Genomic DNA, 18,450 nt, shown 5'->3' with positions numbered 1-18,450 from the left:
CACCAAAGGGGCACTCTCTAAGTTACCAACAGCAATCTATGACAATGCAGCAGTCATGAGGAGCGGATCAGGGGCACTAGCCACGGCCACGCAAGCACGGGTGGGTACAGAGCGGAAGTAGTGGCAGCAATGTCACGCGCTAATGATGACTCGGGAGAGACCAAGGAGTGCTCATGATGGTGAGCCAAAACCAGAGGCATCAGCCTTGTAGAAGAAGTTGTACGCCTCAGCGACTTCCATGTACCACATTGCTTCACGGTTCAGCTGCGTTGAGAGATCCACTATCTTGTGCACCTGCAATGATCAAGTCGAGGGACGCTAAAGTAAGAGATGGAGCAGATAACATGCACTGTGATGCAGAACATAACGTCTTTCCTATGAAATCTCAGGTGTGGCAAGCATTGAGAATACAGACAGTAACCACCTACTTCAGACAGACAAAAACTATCATTTTGTCTCGCATTGGTAAGCCATGGTAAAGTGGCAATTGACTAGAAACTGAACACATAAACTAATGATAAGAGTACACTTGCAGAATATTTTGATGCCTCTAGTGTACCAGATGTTGCTTCCCACTTATTTCTTGTAAGATGTACCAGGTGTTGGATTTAAAGCATGGGAAACATTACATGTCAAAATTACCCATCCGTACATTAGATAGCTCTTCTGATGGTCTAAATACCATGATGATTACACGCACTACAAGAGCATGTATTGCCATTATTGAACTTTCTGCTGTTCTCAATACGTTCAAATGATAAGTTGCAGAACTGACATGGTCACATAACCAAAAACTTCAACAAATCTAGGACCATCACATTTTATCAATAAACGCACTGTAGTTTGAAGGATGCCAGGCCCAAAATCATGAGTGCTATCAATCGAAGTTAAAGGATGAACCACTCCCACGAGAGAGACCACTAAATTGTACATGAATACTAGAATGCAATACTATTTCCTTCTATCTTTTTTCCTATTTGTATAACCATTAGTCAGGCAGCCTGAAACTTCAAGCGTTGGCTCAAGCAAACAAACGGTTCCAAAACTGAAGTTTGCATCAAATAATAAAGAAATCACCAAGAGAGAACCTCAAATTCTTCTTAGTATGTGGATAGAAATTTGCAGGCAAGGATGCACAAAGAGAGTAAGAGAGGGAGACGGAACCTTGACCATCGGCAGACTTTCCGTAGACTGGGGTGCAATATATGCTCCAATAATCAGCACATACATCCTTGCAGCATTAAAATAGAGCCATCAATCAACTAGAGTAAAGAAATCCTGAATTGGCTTGCAAAAGAAACGAGGCAGCTGGACGCCCAGAACACAAACAGAGTAAAAGCATTGTAAGCAATAAGAAATGTTAGTAAGTACTAGCACTTTTACCAGGTCTGATAATAATGAATCAATTCATGAGGGAGGCCATCTAGTGGCAAAGAGCCTATAATGCAAAGAGTGCACTTGCAGTGTATTTTGATGGTGTCTGGGATTCTTCAACTCTTGCATGGATCATCTTGAGGGGATTCTGAAGTAAATTCTAGGTTCTCTTCGCGTGCACTTTCGTACATGAACATGATACGGTTTTTTCCAGGGGAAATACAGGCATACTACTACATGAAAAATGTTGCAACATAAGCAAAATTGTTCAACAGAAACGAGGAACGGCCAGAAGAAGAACAGAGTGAAAGCATTGTAAACAATAAAAAAATGTTACAGAGATTTTTTTCTGATGGTGGCTGGGATTGTTGAACTCTTGCATTGATCATCCTGAGGGGGTTCCAAAGTAAGTTCTAGGTTTTCCACACTTGTCTTTGCGTACATGATACGGCTTTTTCAGTGGAAATAATACTACAGCTAATGTTACTGAGGAACAACAGCAAAACTACCACTACTACATGAGCAATGAATTACTTCATTATTATCCGACCTTCATGTAGTAATAATGAATTACTACATGAGCAAACTTTTACCAGGTCTGATAATAATGAATCACTTCATGAGGCCATCTTGTGGTAAACCACCTCTAGTGCAAAGGGTACAATGACTTGTAGAGTATTTTGATGGTGTTTGGGATTGTTCAACTCTTGCACCGATCATCTTGGGGGATGAGTAGATCAAACCTGCACATCTCCTGTCCTGACGGTGCCCTTGTGGCCAGAGAAGTCCTGGTGGGTGAAGGCTCCATGCATCGGCAGAAACCCAGAAGACAGAACATCATTTCAGCAAACACCTTATGGGTGACATTAACATTGTGCAGGCAGAGCATAGAGATGGAAGAAGTAGAGCATGCGTGCGTACATCGAGCATGTAGGTGACGGTCTCGAAGCCTCGGTGGGGGTGGTCGGGGAAGCAGGCGGGCTTCGAGACGGAGAACTCGTCGAGCAGCAGGAACGGATCCAGGTTCCGGAGCTCGTGCCTGGAGCATCAGCATCAAAGACAAGAGGCAGAAAGAGGTCAACGCTAGCTCCCCCACGATGAGAAATCCAGAACTCATGGCGATTGAGAGAGGGGTTGTTGGGGTGGGGTCGTACCTGCCGATGCTCCGGCGGACTGTGGCGCCCTGCCCCCCGGACTAGGACAAGGACAACACCTTCTTGACCACCTTCCTCGGGCTCTGAAACGGCACAGACGCGGCAGAGTGCGTCGGCATCTCCGTTCGCCGTCGCTGGGGTGAGGCGATGCGAGGTGGGGTGTCTTGTTCAGCACCACCCCGCTGAACCCCGCCCCCGCCGGGGCCATGGCCATCGGCACCATGCGCGCCCCCGCCACCTAGTCGGACCCCTTGCACGCTGCTGCCGCCGCATCCGAGACCTCCTGCGCGCGCATGGAGCAGGCAGGGAGGCAATGTTAGGGTCAAGATTCGCGAAATTGGGGCAGAGGAAGGCCGTACGTGCTTACCGGTGAGGAGTGGGCGGCGAGGAGGGGGAGGAGCAGCAGGAGGAGGAAGAGCGGCTTGGGCATGGAGGCCGGCGGGGTGGAGCGTAGGATGGGTGGGACGGTGGGTAGGAGATGGCGGCTGCGATCTGGAAGGAGGAGGAGGGGTGTTCGATGTGGATGGCCTAGGGTTTGCTGTGCGGGGGAGAGAGGAGCTGGGTGGGTGAGAGGGTGAGGGGGTGTGGGCCGTTGGATCTGTAAGACTTGGACGGCTCAGATCGTTTTCAATAGGGTGATCCATGGACTCTATTCTGATTGGTCGAGACATGTCTCATTTAAAATAATATCTAAGTGCTAAAAAAATGGAGATTTATGAAGAAACTACCAATAATATTTTGCAAAATGCCACCACTAAAATTTTCACACAAGTTATACCACATTTTCATCAACTATAAAGCAATATAAAATGTTGTTGCTTCACAAACTGAAAATACAACTAGAAACAAAGATTGAATGCTGAGCTCACATGGATTGTTACATGTGACTAAAATTTTGTGGAGAGCTATGGTTTTGGCATATAGAAGATGTGGAAAATATTCAACTCATCAGGATATTCCTAGCTAGTACTTCCTTCACAAAGCTGTCAGCTGAACACAAACTTTGGAAATTTGCTGAGAAAAATTTACTAGGCAAATGATTATAAAAGTTTTCATGAGGCAATGATTTGGATAGGAAAGAGTGCCCAACAATTTTGAGGGCAATCAAAAAAATCGAAATAACACTTCCTTCACAAAGTGCTATTCTGAACAGAATAGGAAAATGAATATTGTTGAATTATTTTTGAACTATGGAAGGAAGGTTTTTCACATATTTGAGGAATAAATGATCCAAAGTATTTATGAGAATTTTTCGAGAATTTTTGGAATGACAGAATAGTAGGTTGCTTCACAAACTAGGCAGGTTTGCCGCGTGACATAGAATGGACCCACGAGTGACATGTCAACATAGTTAGAACATGTTACGACATTTTTATAATCGTCGTAAAAGTTATGACGATCTCATCTTATGCGGTTACGACGTTTTTGACTCACATCATCGTAATTTATATGTAGATTTGATCCCCTCAAACGGTTTATAACAATCTCGAATGAAATCGTCATAGATTTATGACGAATTCATCAACGACGTCTTAAAAAACATCATGTATGAGCATATTTCTTGTAGTGTAAATTGCTACTTCTACTACTATTACCAAAATTGCTGCCATCACTATTACTATTACTACTATCACGTGTTGTACTACTAAATATTTGCTGCAGAAGAATATCCCAAGTGCGGTTGAATTGACAACTCAACTATTACGGACAATAAATATTCTTTGACTCCCCTTGTGTCAAATCAATAAAATAAGGTGAAATACTACCCGTGAAGACTGTCGCGACCCCCGACACTTGTGGGTTATCAAGACCTTTTTCTGGCGTCGTTCTTGGGGAGCATAGATCTATTTATTGTGTTGACTTCAAGATATTCAATTGCCATTATGAAGAATCTAAAAGACAATGAACCGAGATCGTCTTCTCTCGCACGAGAGGAGGTAAGGAACTGCCATCTAGCTCTGCTTTTGATTCAACTACTTGTTTCAATAGGCTTGTTACACCGCATCCAGACTTTGAAGCCGTTATCAGATTCACTCTTCCAAAAGAAAAAGACCCCGCAAATATGTCGCACGGGCCATGTAATTTCGGGGTCTACACCAAAAATGTACATCATCATCGTCTCATCAAAACTTTTTTGATTGATTGTAAGTTTTTGTTGGAAAATTCCATTTTAAACCCTGTATTTGTAGAGGTTCGGCAGAACGAACCCCCAACTCGAAATCCCTGTCGCTTGCACCCTAAATTATGTAATCTCGGTCTAAAAAGAACCCTGGATTTGTTTGGCAAATCGGGATTGTTGAATTACCGGGATTGGGCCAAGCCGGGTTCCTTGCCGCGGCCATCTCCCTCTCTCGGGGTGTCACGCCCAAGATGCGACCCTATCCTCAATTTGGCACGAAGGCCTCGTCAGGGATAGAAGCGCATCTCGTCGTGTCGCAAGAATGGATATCGTTACAAGTACATGTACTGAAAAGATGAGATATAAATAGAATTGGCTTACACTCGCCACAAGCTACATCACAGTCACAACAGTACAATACATAGTTATCAAGAGTAAGAGCAGGGTCCGACTACGGACGAAAAACAAACGAAAAAGAAGAACGACGTCCATCCTTGCTATCCCAGGCTGTCGGTCTGGAACCCATCCTAGATCGATGAAGAACAAGAAGAAGAAGAAGCAACTCCAAATGAACAATCAACGTGCTCGCGTCAAGTAACCTCTACCTGTGCCTGCAACTGGTGTTGTAGTAATTGTGAGCCACAGGGGACTCAACAATCTCATTTCCAAAGGTATCAAGACTAGCAAGGCTTAATGGGTGAGGTATGGTTAACTGGTGAGGTTGCAGCAGCGACTAAGCATATATTTGGTGGCTAAACTTACGAGTACAAGAAATAAGAGGGGGGAAGATCTACACATAGCGGACGTGATCTACTGATGATCAAATGAATGATCCTGAACACCTACCTACATCAGACATAACCACACCGTGTCCTCGATCGGAGAAGGAACTCACGAAAGAGACAGTCACGGTTACACACGCACTTGGCAAGTTTTAATTAAGTTAACTCCAAGTTATCTAGAATCAGTGTTAAACAAAGTTTCCACGTTGCCACATAACCGCGGGCACGGCTTTCCGAAAGATTTAACCCTACACGGGTGCTCCAACTAGTCCATCACAAATTACCACAAGCCGCATAGAAATCCTCAATCACGAAGCTCGCGATCTCGCCGGATTCCCTAGTGGAAAACCTCAACTCCGAGATTACCCAAAGCATCACCGGAATCCCGATGCACAAGATATCTCGTCAAAGGTAAAACTAATCCAATAAGGCCGCCTGGCGTGTCGATGATCTCGATAAGAGCCGCGCATCTCGTTCTCAGGACACGACGGATAAGCACAGCGTACGGTGGCCTGATATTAATCTCCCGAGTTGCCCTGGGTTGGCCCCGCAAAAGGCTCTAGTTTTGGACCAGCACCAACAACACTGCCCCCCCTATATTATGTAGAATTATTCCTCGGGTAGCGCTAACTCCCTATGCATTTCAGTATTATCAAAATTATTATGTTGGGCAAATAGTACCAATGTTGGGCCTTGCCAGACCAACTTTAATCTAAAAAGAATTATCAAGGGGGTCCCCATAACAACCCCGATCGTGTTAGGAGCGCTCATTTATGGAACATAACACTGGTAGCCGAAACTAAGGGGGCAAAGGTGGAACAAAACACCAGGCTAGAAAGGCCGAGCCTTCCACCTTTTACCAAGTATATAGGTGCATGAAATTAAATAGCATTTAATATGGTGAGATAACAAGAACCCATGTTTTCACATGGAAGCAGCTGCACCTGCAACTAGCAACGCTATCAACATGGTTAAGCAAGCGGTAACATAGCCAATCAGTGGTTTGCTAGGTTGAACAGGTTGAAGGTATTCATGGCATTGTTGAGAGGCTGATATTTAACATGTGCTAGGCAACGAGACATAATCGATAGAAACGGTAATACTAGCATGGCAATGATAGTAATGGTATCTGGGGAAATGGTCATCTTGCCTGAGATCCCGCTTGGAAGAAGAATGCCTCCGTGAAGCAGACGAACCGACGTAGTCGAACGGGTGCTCACAATTCGGCACGTTGCGGAACTCTATCGAGACGAAGCAAACCGGAAACACAAATCAACACACGGAATTCACCACACGATGCACAATACATATGATGCATGAGCAGCTGAATACATGCAAGTCACGGCATGACAATTCACACAATCAAACACTACACATTAAGTGAAGTTCAATATGCAACGAGTTGCATATTGACGAAACTCCACATATGAATTATTTAGTTCACTCCCGGTTATTTACACGGCAATATTAATGTTTTCAAACATGCAGGAGGTGAAGCGGAAAGTAAACTACCTATCTGGACATTTTAAATGAGGTCGGAAATGACATATAGCATCTCCGAGACGACCTCACATGTTAATTTACAATTCTGTCCAGATCTGAATTAACACATTTAATTAGTTGTTAAACAGCAAAACAAATAGGTTCACGTGATTCTACGCGTCAAGATAAGCAATTTACACATAGAGATCATCTCCAACGGAGCTATGGGTCAAAAGTTACAAGCACCGCAAGATATGTTGGTATGAATGCAATATGTGTGCAACGACGGCTACGAGCACTTCAAAACATACAAACATCAAGAGAAAATGAAACTACACGAGATTCTAAGCAAGTTTCATATAGGACACGATCAAATCGGAGCTATGGTTCAACAACTACGAGCAAAACAAGAAATCTCTACAATCTGCCAAAATCAGCCACATAGCATTTTCTACGCCCCACAACTACGGGCTACACAACTCCGATAAACTCAAGAAAGGCATGACACGAAAGAGGGCAAGAAGCACTACTACAAACAACTAACAACAACTAGCATGGCAGCAAGGAACACTAGGAAAAGAAGTCACAAAATGGCTTCCCACACACTATTTCAGACTTAGTGAAAGTAACACTTCATGAAAGTGCAGTTTTCGATCTGAAGCCATATTGACAGCAACAAAACCTATAGCTGCAGGACTTCAAATGGCATGAAAATTCACAGCATGCTAGAGAAACACAAGGGCTACAACTAACTCCATTGGACCAACCTCAAAAGAGCTACAGATCAAAAGATACACGCAAGACAAGAGAACAACAAAATATAACAGATCTCAGACTTAAAAATATTTCAGCACCTCCAAATCAGCACTATTTCTAGCAACTTGAGAGCAAGCAAACCACACCTAAACATGCATTTTTATTGGAACTAAAAATACCAGGGGCTAGAGTAAACACCCAAGAACAACTCCCTAGTTGACAACTCCGTCAAACGAAGCACCGAATAAATACTACGAAATAAACAAAAGGGCATCACGGCAAAATATCAAGTGAACTAACTTGCTCTAATGCTAAAACTAATTGGACAGAAAAATCCGAAAACATATAAAATATGTGGGGTTGCACAACAATAAAATGCCACATGAAAATGCGAGAAAATAACCTATACATGGGAAAATAAACTACCGGCAAATCCCTACGTGCAAAAATACCAACAGCTACTCTAAAATTCATGGCAAATGGGTCCCTAGAGCATGAACATTTTATCTAAGGCATTCGGGCAAACCGGACACGCGCGAAAAATAAATACGGGGTCTATCCTATCTAGACAGCACGGTAACCTATGCATACGACACGTCAAACAACGTCAAATAAATATGCAAGTTGTGAAATCGTGTTCTACGCGAGAAACTACATGAAAACCATATATTACACGTCTCGATCCGACTAACGGAATAAAAGATACGGCGTTCTAATTTACGTATATATCTCTGGAATTAATTAATTCCAAAAATCCCTAAAAGAAATTAAACCATTGGGCCTACTGGGGCGTAAAATAACTAAAAATGCCCATGGCGTAAATAACAGGGATGGGGGGACTGCTCACCTGATTGCCACACGGGCCAGGTCGGTGGGGAGCTTGGGCCGCGGGACGTTGGGCCGAAGGGAGGAGCTGCTGGACCAGGGCGCTGGCCAGGGTGCGCTGCTCCTGGTAGGCCGGGGCGCTGCGGCCCATGTGCCGGCGCTGGGGAGGCCCAGGAGAGCGAGGGTCGGTTAATGCGGCAGGGGATCGAGCGCCTCGTCCTCTCGCACGGGACGTGAGACGCTGGTGGCTGCCGGCGGCGGCGGCTGGAGCCGGAGGCGGGGAAGACGTGGAGGGAGACGAGGAACTGGCGGCGGGGTAGATCTGGCCATGGGGAATCCGTTCCCGGCGGCGGCGCGTCGAGGCGACGACGGGGCGAGGAGACCGGCGGCGCGGGATCTGGCGAGCACGGGACGGCGCGCAGCTCGAGGAAGGCAAGGCGGCAGGAACATCGATGACCTGGCGCGGCCGGCGGGGACCTTCGACGAGGGGAGGGAGGAAGGAGCAGGGGCGCGGGGGAGCTTCGCTCGGGGCCTGGCCTCAACGGCGGTTGGACGGGGCGCCATGTGAGGCCCCTCTCGTGAGCAGCTGCAGGAGGAGGCACGAGGCTGCAGGGAGCACTCTCGGCCGTCGGATCTTCCATCGATTGGTCGAGATCGATTGGAGGGGCCGGATCAGATCTGGCTGGCTAGGGATGGACGGTTCGGTTGTGGAGGTTGGTTGTCTGTGCACGGAAATTGAGGAGGGATTAGGTTAGGCCATCTTGGACGTAGGAATATCCATATATAGGCAATTGGAGCTAGGGTTTGCCATTTCGGGCGTTTTCGGACCTTCGATCTCGATCGGACGCTCCAGAAACGTCCTAGGGTTAGGTTAGGATAGGTTAGTCCGTGAAGAGGGGTGTTGGCTAAGACGAGAGGGAAGTGGTGCTGGCGCCACAACATGATTTATTTAAACACCGAAAAACATCCGACGATAGACCGAAGACGGAGCCGCTAAGGTCGACCGTTCGGGTACCAGACGGACTCCGATCGCGACGAAATTCGACAGGCGACCTAGCTAGAACTAATCACGACCGCATGCCAAGTTTCACCTCGACCAGAGAAAGTTTTCAACACGCCTTTAAAACAGGGTTTTGACGATGCCACGGGCGCGTGCGAGTGCGGTCGGGCGCAGAACGGACAAAGACGTGAACCGGCAACTAACAACGGATGCAAGTTTTGAAAACTGGCGGCAACGGGATGCTGATGCGATGCAGATGATGCGCATGATAAGATGATGATGCGACAAATAAAAATAACCACATGACAAAAACGGAAATAAAGGGGAATCTTCTGGAACGTCGGTCTCGGGCTGTCACACAGGGGCCCGTCGAGGCCCCGCGGGGCCGCTGCCTGGACTCCTCACGCCCGCTGTCCGTCTCCGTCGCCTCGGACCGGCGCCCCGGGGATGCCTCGGGCGGCGCCACCGAGCTCCCGGCAGGCCATGCCACCGGATCACGCGGCAGGCACAAGGTCATGGCCTTCGTCGGGATCTTCACCGGGTTCGCCTCCGTCGGCCGACGCCGCGTGCTCACGCGGACGTGTCTCCCCTCCGATCGGCAGGGCCTCCTTCGGCTAGTTGTCGCCGGTACCGCAGCTTCCTAGTTCATGTTCGCCTGTGTTGCTCGAGGTCTAGCTTTAGCGCTCAAGTGTTGATCTGGTTGGTTACCTAGCAGCACTCATGGACGTTCTCAATATGTTGCCCGTGTATACGGCGTGAGAAACGGCAGGTCCTGGAAGACGAGGCCCTTTGGCAGGTCCTCCAGCAGACCCGCCCGCGGATGCCAACATCTCTAAAACGGCCGGTCCATTAGACGACTCTCCCATGCGTCCTTCGGTTTGTTGTAACAAGAAATAATAAAACAGGCCGGTCCACGAGACGAATCCCAGCTGACACAATGACAGGGTTCAATTTAGACCAGGATTGCATAGTTCAGGGTACAATCGACCGGGATTTCGACTTGAGGGTTCATTCTGCCCGACCAATACAAGTTTAAGGTTTAAATTGGGCTTTTTCCGTTTTTGTTGGTAGCTTACCAAGCTAGTTGCTTGGTTCGTTTCATCCAAACTAAAAAAACATCAAAGAACCAGCTGAACTTTTTTGCCCAAAAAAAAAAAAACCGAACTGAACTTGTTTGCTCTCTGTCACGCGAGCGGCAGTCCAAACGGCAGTTTCATTTTTTCCAGGCTAGCAGCAGCAGTAAAAAAGATGGCGTGGCGTGACACGAAAAGAGAAGAAAAAAGGGCGAGCAACAAATGGGACGGCGCGGCCGTGTGCCGCGATGCGCTGCGGCTAGCTGTGCACACCCAGACCCAGGCCGGCCAGATCACCCAACTCCCCATAAAAACCAGCGATATTTCCCGGCGGCGGAGCCCACTCCCCCACCCCCACCCCCTCCCCTTCTTCCTCCCTCCCTCCCTCCCCCCATCTCTCTCTCTCCGATATATAATTCCCCTTCCAATCCAGCCCCCAAAATCCAATCAAAATCCCCACCCAAACCCCGCGGAAATCCGGCCCCCTCGGGAGATCGGCCGATCCATCCATCCGTCCCCCACCCGCATGGACTCGGCGCCGCCATCCGCCGCCGGCGGCGGCGGCGGCTACCCGGAGTCGACGGACTCGTCCCCGCGCAGCCGCGGGGGGGACTCGTGGGACGAGCCCTTCCCGTCCTCCGCCGCGGCGGCCGCGGCCGCCGCGGGCGGGGGCGGGCGGCTGCGCCTCATGTGCAGCTTCGGGGGCCGCATCGTGCCGCGGCCCACCGACAAGTCCCTCTGCTACCTCGGCGGGGAGACCCGGATCGTGGCCGTGGACCGCAACGCGTCCCTCGCCGACGTCCACGGCCGGCTCTCCCGCTCCCTCCTCGCCGGCCAGCCCTTCACGCTCAAGTACCAGCTCCCCAACGAGGACCTCGACTCGCTCATCTCCGTCTCCACCGACGAGGACCTCGACAACCTCGTCGACGAGTACGACCGCGTCGCCGCCTCCTCCTCCTCCTCCGGCGCCTCCTCCCGCACCTCCCGGATCCGCCTCTTCCTCTTCCCCGCCAAGCCCGAGTCCTCCTCCTCCCTCGGCTCCCTCCTCGACGACTCCTCCAAGTCCGAGAACTGGTTCGTCGACGCGCTCAACAGCGCCATCTCCGGCTCCTTCGACGGCATCCCGCGCGGGATCTCCACCGACTCCGCCTCCGTCAACTGCCTCCTCGGCCTCGAGGACGACAACGCCTCGCAGCACTCCCGCAGCGGGGTGCAGAACTCCGGCCCGGCCGAGGACCAGCGGGCCAGCCAGCAGAAGCTCGCCGCTGCCGCGGCAGCCGCCGCCAGGCACCAGCACGACGTGCAGTCCGTGCCCGACTCGCCGATGCTCGACAAGAACTCCTCCTTCGGCTCCACGTCCTCGGCGCCGTCCCTGTCGAATCTGCCGCCGATTCGGGTGCGGCCCGAGGACCGGCAGCCTCTGGCGCCACCGGTCTCTGTAGAGGATCACTTTGCCCAGATGGGGATCTCGGACCAGCAGGGCCTCCCTCCACCTGTGATGGGATATATGCAGCCGCCGCCGCAATCGCAGATCCCTGCCATGGCGATGCAGGCCGCCAGCAGCATCTCGCCATCGGAGCCGCCCAGCAGGGCCTTCTCAGATGATGACAGGTCCGATCACGGGGGTCGGATGCAGCAGCCACCAAAGCAGGAGGTTCCACCTACCGTCGACCCCAACAACAGGTAGCACCATTTTTTACCTCCTTAGTTATTATTATGCCTGCAAATTATTATTAGAGGAAGAAAGAACTGATGGTTGCATTTCCTTCTTCTCCATTAACGGAGTGCTTGCTTGCTCGCCGTCTCTTGATGATCAAGAGAACTTATTATGCCTGGCATATGTTTGATGAAATGTTTCAGGGCCATGTTCTACAATGATATGTCACCCCGGAATGAGATGAAGCGAGACATGCCGGTGGGAACTGATGCCTCCAGCTATCGCGCACCAGCGCCAGCTCCAGATGCTGCCGCATCGGCAGCCGCTGCACAGCCGCCGCCTGGTTATGTCTATGCGCAGATGCAGCCGCAACAGCAGTTACAACAGCCACCTCAGCAGCAATTACAGCAGCAGCAGCAGCAGCAGCAGCACCAGCAGCAGCAGTTACAACAGCAAGCTCAGCAGCAATTGCCACAACAAATACAGCAGCAGCCACAGCAGCAATTGCCGCCGCAATTACAGCAGCAAGCACAGCAGCAGCCTCCGCAGCCGCAGCAAGCACATCAGCCAGCTCCACAGCAATATGTCACCGCGGGAAATCAGCATTTCATTCACAACCCTGCCACGGGCACGTTCATCCCAATCCAATCTTACTACCAACAGCCCGTCCCTCAGCAAGCGCCACAGCAACAGCAGTCGCCTGCATTTGACCCAAATACCGGCATGTACTACATCCCCATGCAGCGTCCAAATGCACCTCAGCAGTATACTATCCCCGCTGGTGCCGTAGCCCCTATGGCTGCTCCGACAATTGTTGACAGCGCACCGAAGCCGACGGTGCCTATTCCTCAGCAATATATGAAGCCTGAATTGCAGCAACCTGGGATGTACCGAACGGCGGCGCCCGCTGCCCCTGCCCCAGGGCCTAACACGGCCCCTAATTATGCTGGAATGGGGTACCACCATGTAATGCAATCCCACCACCATCCTGCATCGCAGCCTCCGCCGACCATGGCGGGAAACTATGGGTACCCTGAGTATGCTGCTGATCCCCGCGCACAGGTCTTCTACTCCCAGGCAGGAGCACCACCAGCATCATTGCCACCTCAGTATCAGCAGCCCATGGGAGCACCTGATGCCAGCGGTCAGGCTGACATGAATCAGAACCGTGGTGGTTCATAGCGAAGGATGGGTGAATTCTGTTATGCTGCGTATCCTAGAGGTAATCCTGCTGTTACTTATCATTATTGTTATTACAAGTTGCGCAAGTCGATGGCAAACATTGGATGGTGTGATTGGGCAGCTGTGCATTCGGGATCAAATCAAGCATGCATCTGGAGTTGTGATTAGGGGTTCGGTCCAAAATAAGATCAAAATGGTACTATGTTGGTTCTTGTGTTGCTGAGTCTGGGGGAGTTTCCTTTTGGTCCTGGAGAGTCCATTTGCCGATGTTGCATTAAGCTGGGGTGGAAGAAGGCCTGTGAATGAAGTGTTGGATTACAGTTCCAATTGCTTGTCTTAATTTTTGAATAAATATATAGTTGTCTAAAAAGCTCAGTAAAAACTTCCGAATCGAGAACTCATCATTTGTGTAGCCCCTCTGTATATTTAAAACTCATCGATGGTACTGAGGTTGAAATGTCAGATATGTGTTTATTATTTAGCTTGCCTTGTAGAAACTTGGTCCGAGTTAAATATCATCATACACCCTTGTCCCATATTTTTGTACAATTATTGATATTGATGTCCCCATACATTTCATCTGGTTTTATCACACCCTTCTTTCTTCCCAATGTGTGGGCGTTTCCTTTTGTTTCAAGCATTCAACTACATCTGGATTGACCTACAAGTGTGGCGTTACAGTTTGACAATTCTAAAGATATGCTCCAAAGTGTAGCACTCTCTATGCATACCTGGATGACTAGCAAATGATTGTAGTATCCGGTAGGGTTATCATGGCTGTAGATTTTTTGCTTTGGCATGGTTGTTGGGAGTGGATTCTTTTCCTGGTGTTGATCCAAGGAGAAGAGATGTTTTTGTTAGATCATATTGGATCATGTTTGTTGGACTTAGTTATGTGGATGTGACTGACCAACCAATTCAACCTCAGGGGCATGGTTAGAACTCCTCTTTCTGGTTGGCTTATATTTGGATCCCCATCAAAAAGTGTTTCGGATCCCTGGGAGTAGAAATTAATTTGGCGAGAGGCCAGCATGATCGGAAGCAATAGTTGTTGTTAAGGCCTCTTCCAATGCATTGGTACTTAGATAAGATGCTAAGTGTATTAAAAACCTTAGCGACTAGTTTCCCTAATGCATGGATGCTTAACTTTGTTGCTAAGCTTTTCTCATGGAATTGTTTGATAATTAAACCTTTTCATGCATTGGTCGGTAGTCATTTTACACTGATTCACGCGTTTACTACCGTTTCTTCCTGGGGTTACCATAATGCTCTCTCTTTTCTTTAATTACTTTGCCACATCATTTTTTTTGCATCGGTGCACTGGAAAGGACCTAAGAGGAGCTTACCTAGCAACTAATTCAACAACAGGGTCACGTTCCTAGCATAGTTGTTAGAGCTTGTCTTTCCAGCGTTCTTCTCTTTGCACCCACCCACCCACCCACATCCAGGGCACCTGGTGTGCAGAGCCCCAGCAAAGTGTATAGTAGGATTTGAGAACCCCAGCAAACTGTTTAGGATAGTTTAACCTCCAAGTTGCCATCTTTGTTCGCTGGTGGAGTGAAATTTTATGGAGAGGCCGGCATGATGGGAAGCACCGGCGCTCTTTTCCTAGGCACTCGAGTAGGATGCGATCTGCCGGGGATCTTGTTCCTCTCCGGTGGCGCGAGTGGAGGCCGGCCCTTTACGACGACGATCTCCAGGAGAGGCGGGCGACGGCCCTACTCCCCTCCTCCTCGTCGGCACGCCTCCGCCATGATCATCCGATGTGATGATCGTCCATCCAGGCAGCCCGCTTTGGTGCTTGTCTGCAAAGTGGTTGTTGGAGTCCGAGAACGCCCACCCCTCCTGGCCATGCACGGCAATCAGTGGGGTGGAGAGGGAGCAAGTGTGCGGTGTAAACAAAACAAAGGGTTTGGCGCGGCAGAATGATGGTAATACAGCACCGGCAACAGGGCAGCAAGGCCGCTTTACGGCTGTTGTTAGCGGTGTTATTCAAAGGGTTCTCTTCTCTTTCTGGGAGCCTGTCAAAGCACATTCTTTGCCCACTAATCTTCTTCTCCCACAACTTGCCCCTGCCTTTTCTTATCTTATCTTATTTTGATGTGTGTGTGTGTGTGTTGGGATGGTGTCAATAATTTGGTGGCATGGATGGTGCGCTTTGAAGGCAAGAACTAGAAGGGGCTTTAGGATCTAGACTAGACTACCGGACGCTCTATTATTTCTAGTCGTATGTATGGCCATACCATACGCTGTGTCCATAGGTGCCGGCCAGGTCCGGCGATTTGAGCTGGATAGTAGGGGCGTAGGCGTTGGATCCGATCCGGGGAGGGAAGTCTGGGGCCTGCGCCGCACCGCACGGCACCGGCGGGCCGGGACGGAGGAAGAGGCTGAGTCAGCCGGCCTCGGGATCCGCGCAGGCAAAGGCACGGCGCAAGTGGCGCTGGCGTAGGGAGCACGGGCCCTGCCACGGCGATGCCGGTTGGCTGGCTGGTACGCAGCCCGAGCTGGCCCGATGCCCACACCCAGACCCAGACCCAGACCCAGTGGGGGGGTGGTCGCACAGTTGCACGTGGGGCTGTGGCCGGCCGTCTGCCGCGGCCACGACGGCGACCACGGCCCCGGTCCGCCACGTGCGCTCCCAGCAGTCTGACTAGACTAGTCCCAGGTCAGGAGCCACGGTGGTGGATCCTCTGCTCCTGCGCCGCTCCCGCAGGAACGGGACGGTGCCTCGGAGCGCCGGCCATGTCCCCGATCGAGATCTCCTCTCCCTTCCCTTGTTGTTTTTGGAGGTTCGAGGTCGCAGGCAGGCCGAGCACGAGCGTGCCCCCACAAAGGCCCAACGCTGGCGTCGCCACGGCCAGCGGTCTGCTTTGCTTCGAGCGAGCAGACCGGACACGCCTTTCTTTGGCGCGCCAAAAGCCGGACCCCGGACGCGCGAGCCCAACCACGCATGGCATGTCCCCCGTCCCTCCGGCCGGGCGCAGCGCCATGTGCCTGCGCGGTCTCGCCGCCGCCGGCACGCCACCGGCTTCTAGCCTCGTCTCGTCTCGTTGGTCGTTCCCATGGGCCAACCGCGTTCGAGTGGGACGCAACGCACGTCCCCTCACCAACAAGCCCACCCGTGCTGTTCGGTCGGCCTTTGCCCTCCACTCTAGCCTCGACCAGTGGCACGCGAGCTCGGACTTTCGCTCCTCGTCGGCCGGCCGGCTCTCGACGGCGACCTCGTCGTTAACCAATTACGCCGTCGCCGTCGCCGTGCGCACGTTGACCGACTGTTGAGGGCTTCGGGCGACCTAACATGCTGCACGGGACGGGACGGGGTTGGTTAGCGGCCCGATAGGCCAACACCGTGATGCAGACAGGCTTATTATTCCTTATGCGCAAAACTCCAAAAAAAAAAAAGCTTATCTACCGCGGCGATGACAGTGGCCCGAGGGAGAGCTTGCACCTAATTAACCCCGCTTTCGTTTTCATCGGCCAGGAAACGTTCCACGAAACGTACAATTATTGGGTCGTGGGAGCAAAAGGATTGACTAGACATGCCACGGCAAAAGGGAGGCCAAGCTGACCAACAGCTCTCCACTCGACCCCAAGACCTATGGTGGACGGTTTCACTGTTTCAACCCTTTTAGCATAGTTTAGCCTTTTTTTCGGATCTGGATTTTTTTTTTCTACCGTCATCCGTTGTAGAGGCTGACCCCTTTGACGTGGCTAAGTGCATGCGTTAGATAAGTATTGTCATAGTTAGTGAAGGTAGGGTGTGTATGCCTACTGCCACAACGGGTGACAGTAAGGCGTAAACAGTTAATTCCGTCATAGGTGAATTAACTGTCTGAACATCGTATCAACACCCGTTGTGGCGATAAAAAAACCTCATCCTAGTGTCACTTTCTGTGACGGTAGCCATTTATTCACGTCAGTGGAGTTAGACGACGCCTTCTGTATTGATCTGAACCTTACCGTTACAGAAAATGACAATAGGGTATGTATGCCTACCGTCATAACGGATAACGGTAGAGAGAAGATCGGATTCGAATTTTTTTCACATTCAAGGCTAAACTATGGCAAAAGGATCGTAACCAGAAATTTGGCCACCCGTCGTCAGTTGCCACAGTGTAAACGTACCGCCACACTGCTACTAGTGGCGCCATACGAGTCCCCATGTCTGCATGCACGGTGGATCGGTCATCAGTGTTGTCATCTCCGTTACTTTTAAGATATCTTTCTGTCCAGGGCATGACGGAGAAGGGTGATTAAGAAGAGGTGGTGGTATGATATAAGATGGTTATGCAGACAGCGACTGGGAGGAAGCAGGAGGGGCCAAATTCACTGTTTTAACTTTTTTTAGAAAAGTTAACCCGCATCTGACCCGTCTGAGATTTTCGTTTCGGATCTGACCCTTTTGCTACCGTTAGAGCCTTTGACGGTAGAGTATAACAACCTACCGCTGAGGCCCCTGGCGGTAAGGTTGCACACGTTATCAAAAAAGATGTCTAAGTCGCGGATTCAGTGCCTCTACTGCCGGACTCCTTGACGATAGGATCACATGCGGCAGGATCACACGCGTCCTACCGCCAGGGGCCTCAGTAGTTTGTTTTACCCTATTGTGAAAGGCTCTGCCGGTAGCAAAAGGATCAGATCTGGATCTTTTTTTTATAGCCGGGGTCAGATCCGGCTTAACTTTCATGAAAACGTCAAAACAGGTAATTTTGTCACTAGGAGGCGTCCAATCCGATCCAATCCTGGGGAGATCGTCTTTGGCAGGCCTGAGACACGACGCAGGCGACTGTTGATTACCTCAGCGTCAGGGAATATAATCTCTTTCCATCCATCCGACGCCGATGGCTTTGCCAGGTGCGTGTCGCTGTCGATCCGTCCGTCCTCCTCGACCCACCATCATCAATGGTGGAGCCCATGTGTTCTTCCTTTCCATGGCGGACGGTCGATCCATCACACACACTGATACATACATACACGGGAAAGCGGAAAGAAGCAGCAGCCGAAGATGGAAAGAAGGATATCACACCACACCACACCACACCACCG

At 50.3% G+C, this 18,450-nt stretch overlaps 1 protein-coding gene across 2 annotated transcripts; it reads left to right on the top strand.

Moving 5' to 3' along the window:
• The first annotated feature begins 11,004 nt into the window (after positions 1 to 11,004).
• On the top strand, positions 11,005 to 13,940 carry LOC123442587 (ataxin-2 homolog). Of its 2 annotated transcripts, XM_045118674.1 has the most exons (3): positions 11,005 to 12,248; positions 12,426 to 13,444; positions 13,526 to 13,940. In XM_045118674.1, exons 1-2 carry the CDS (start codon positions 11,092 to 11,094, stop codon positions 13,402 to 13,404), a joined length of 2,136 nt encoding a protein of 711 aa, XP_044974609.1. In that variant the 5' UTR covers positions 11,005 to 11,091; the 3' UTR covers positions 13,405 to 13,444; positions 13,526 to 13,940. The 2 variants fall into 2 exon arrangements, with proteins under 2 accessions (XP_044974609.1, XP_044974608.1); XM_045118673.1 differs by having other exon boundaries at positions 11,007 to 12,248; positions 12,426 to 13,940.
• The last annotated feature ends 4,510 nt before the right edge of the window (positions 13,941 to 18,450 follow it).

This window comes from Hordeum vulgare, chromosome 3H (genome assembly GCF_904849725.1).
Source record: "Hordeum vulgare subsp. vulgare chromosome 3H, MorexV3_pseudomolecules_assembly, whole genome shotgun sequence".
In the NCBI taxonomy this organism is placed as follows: domain Eukaryota; kingdom Viridiplantae; phylum Streptophyta; class Magnoliopsida; order Poales; family Poaceae; genus Hordeum; species Hordeum vulgare.
This window is presented reverse-complemented; position numbering and strand designations above follow the sequence as displayed.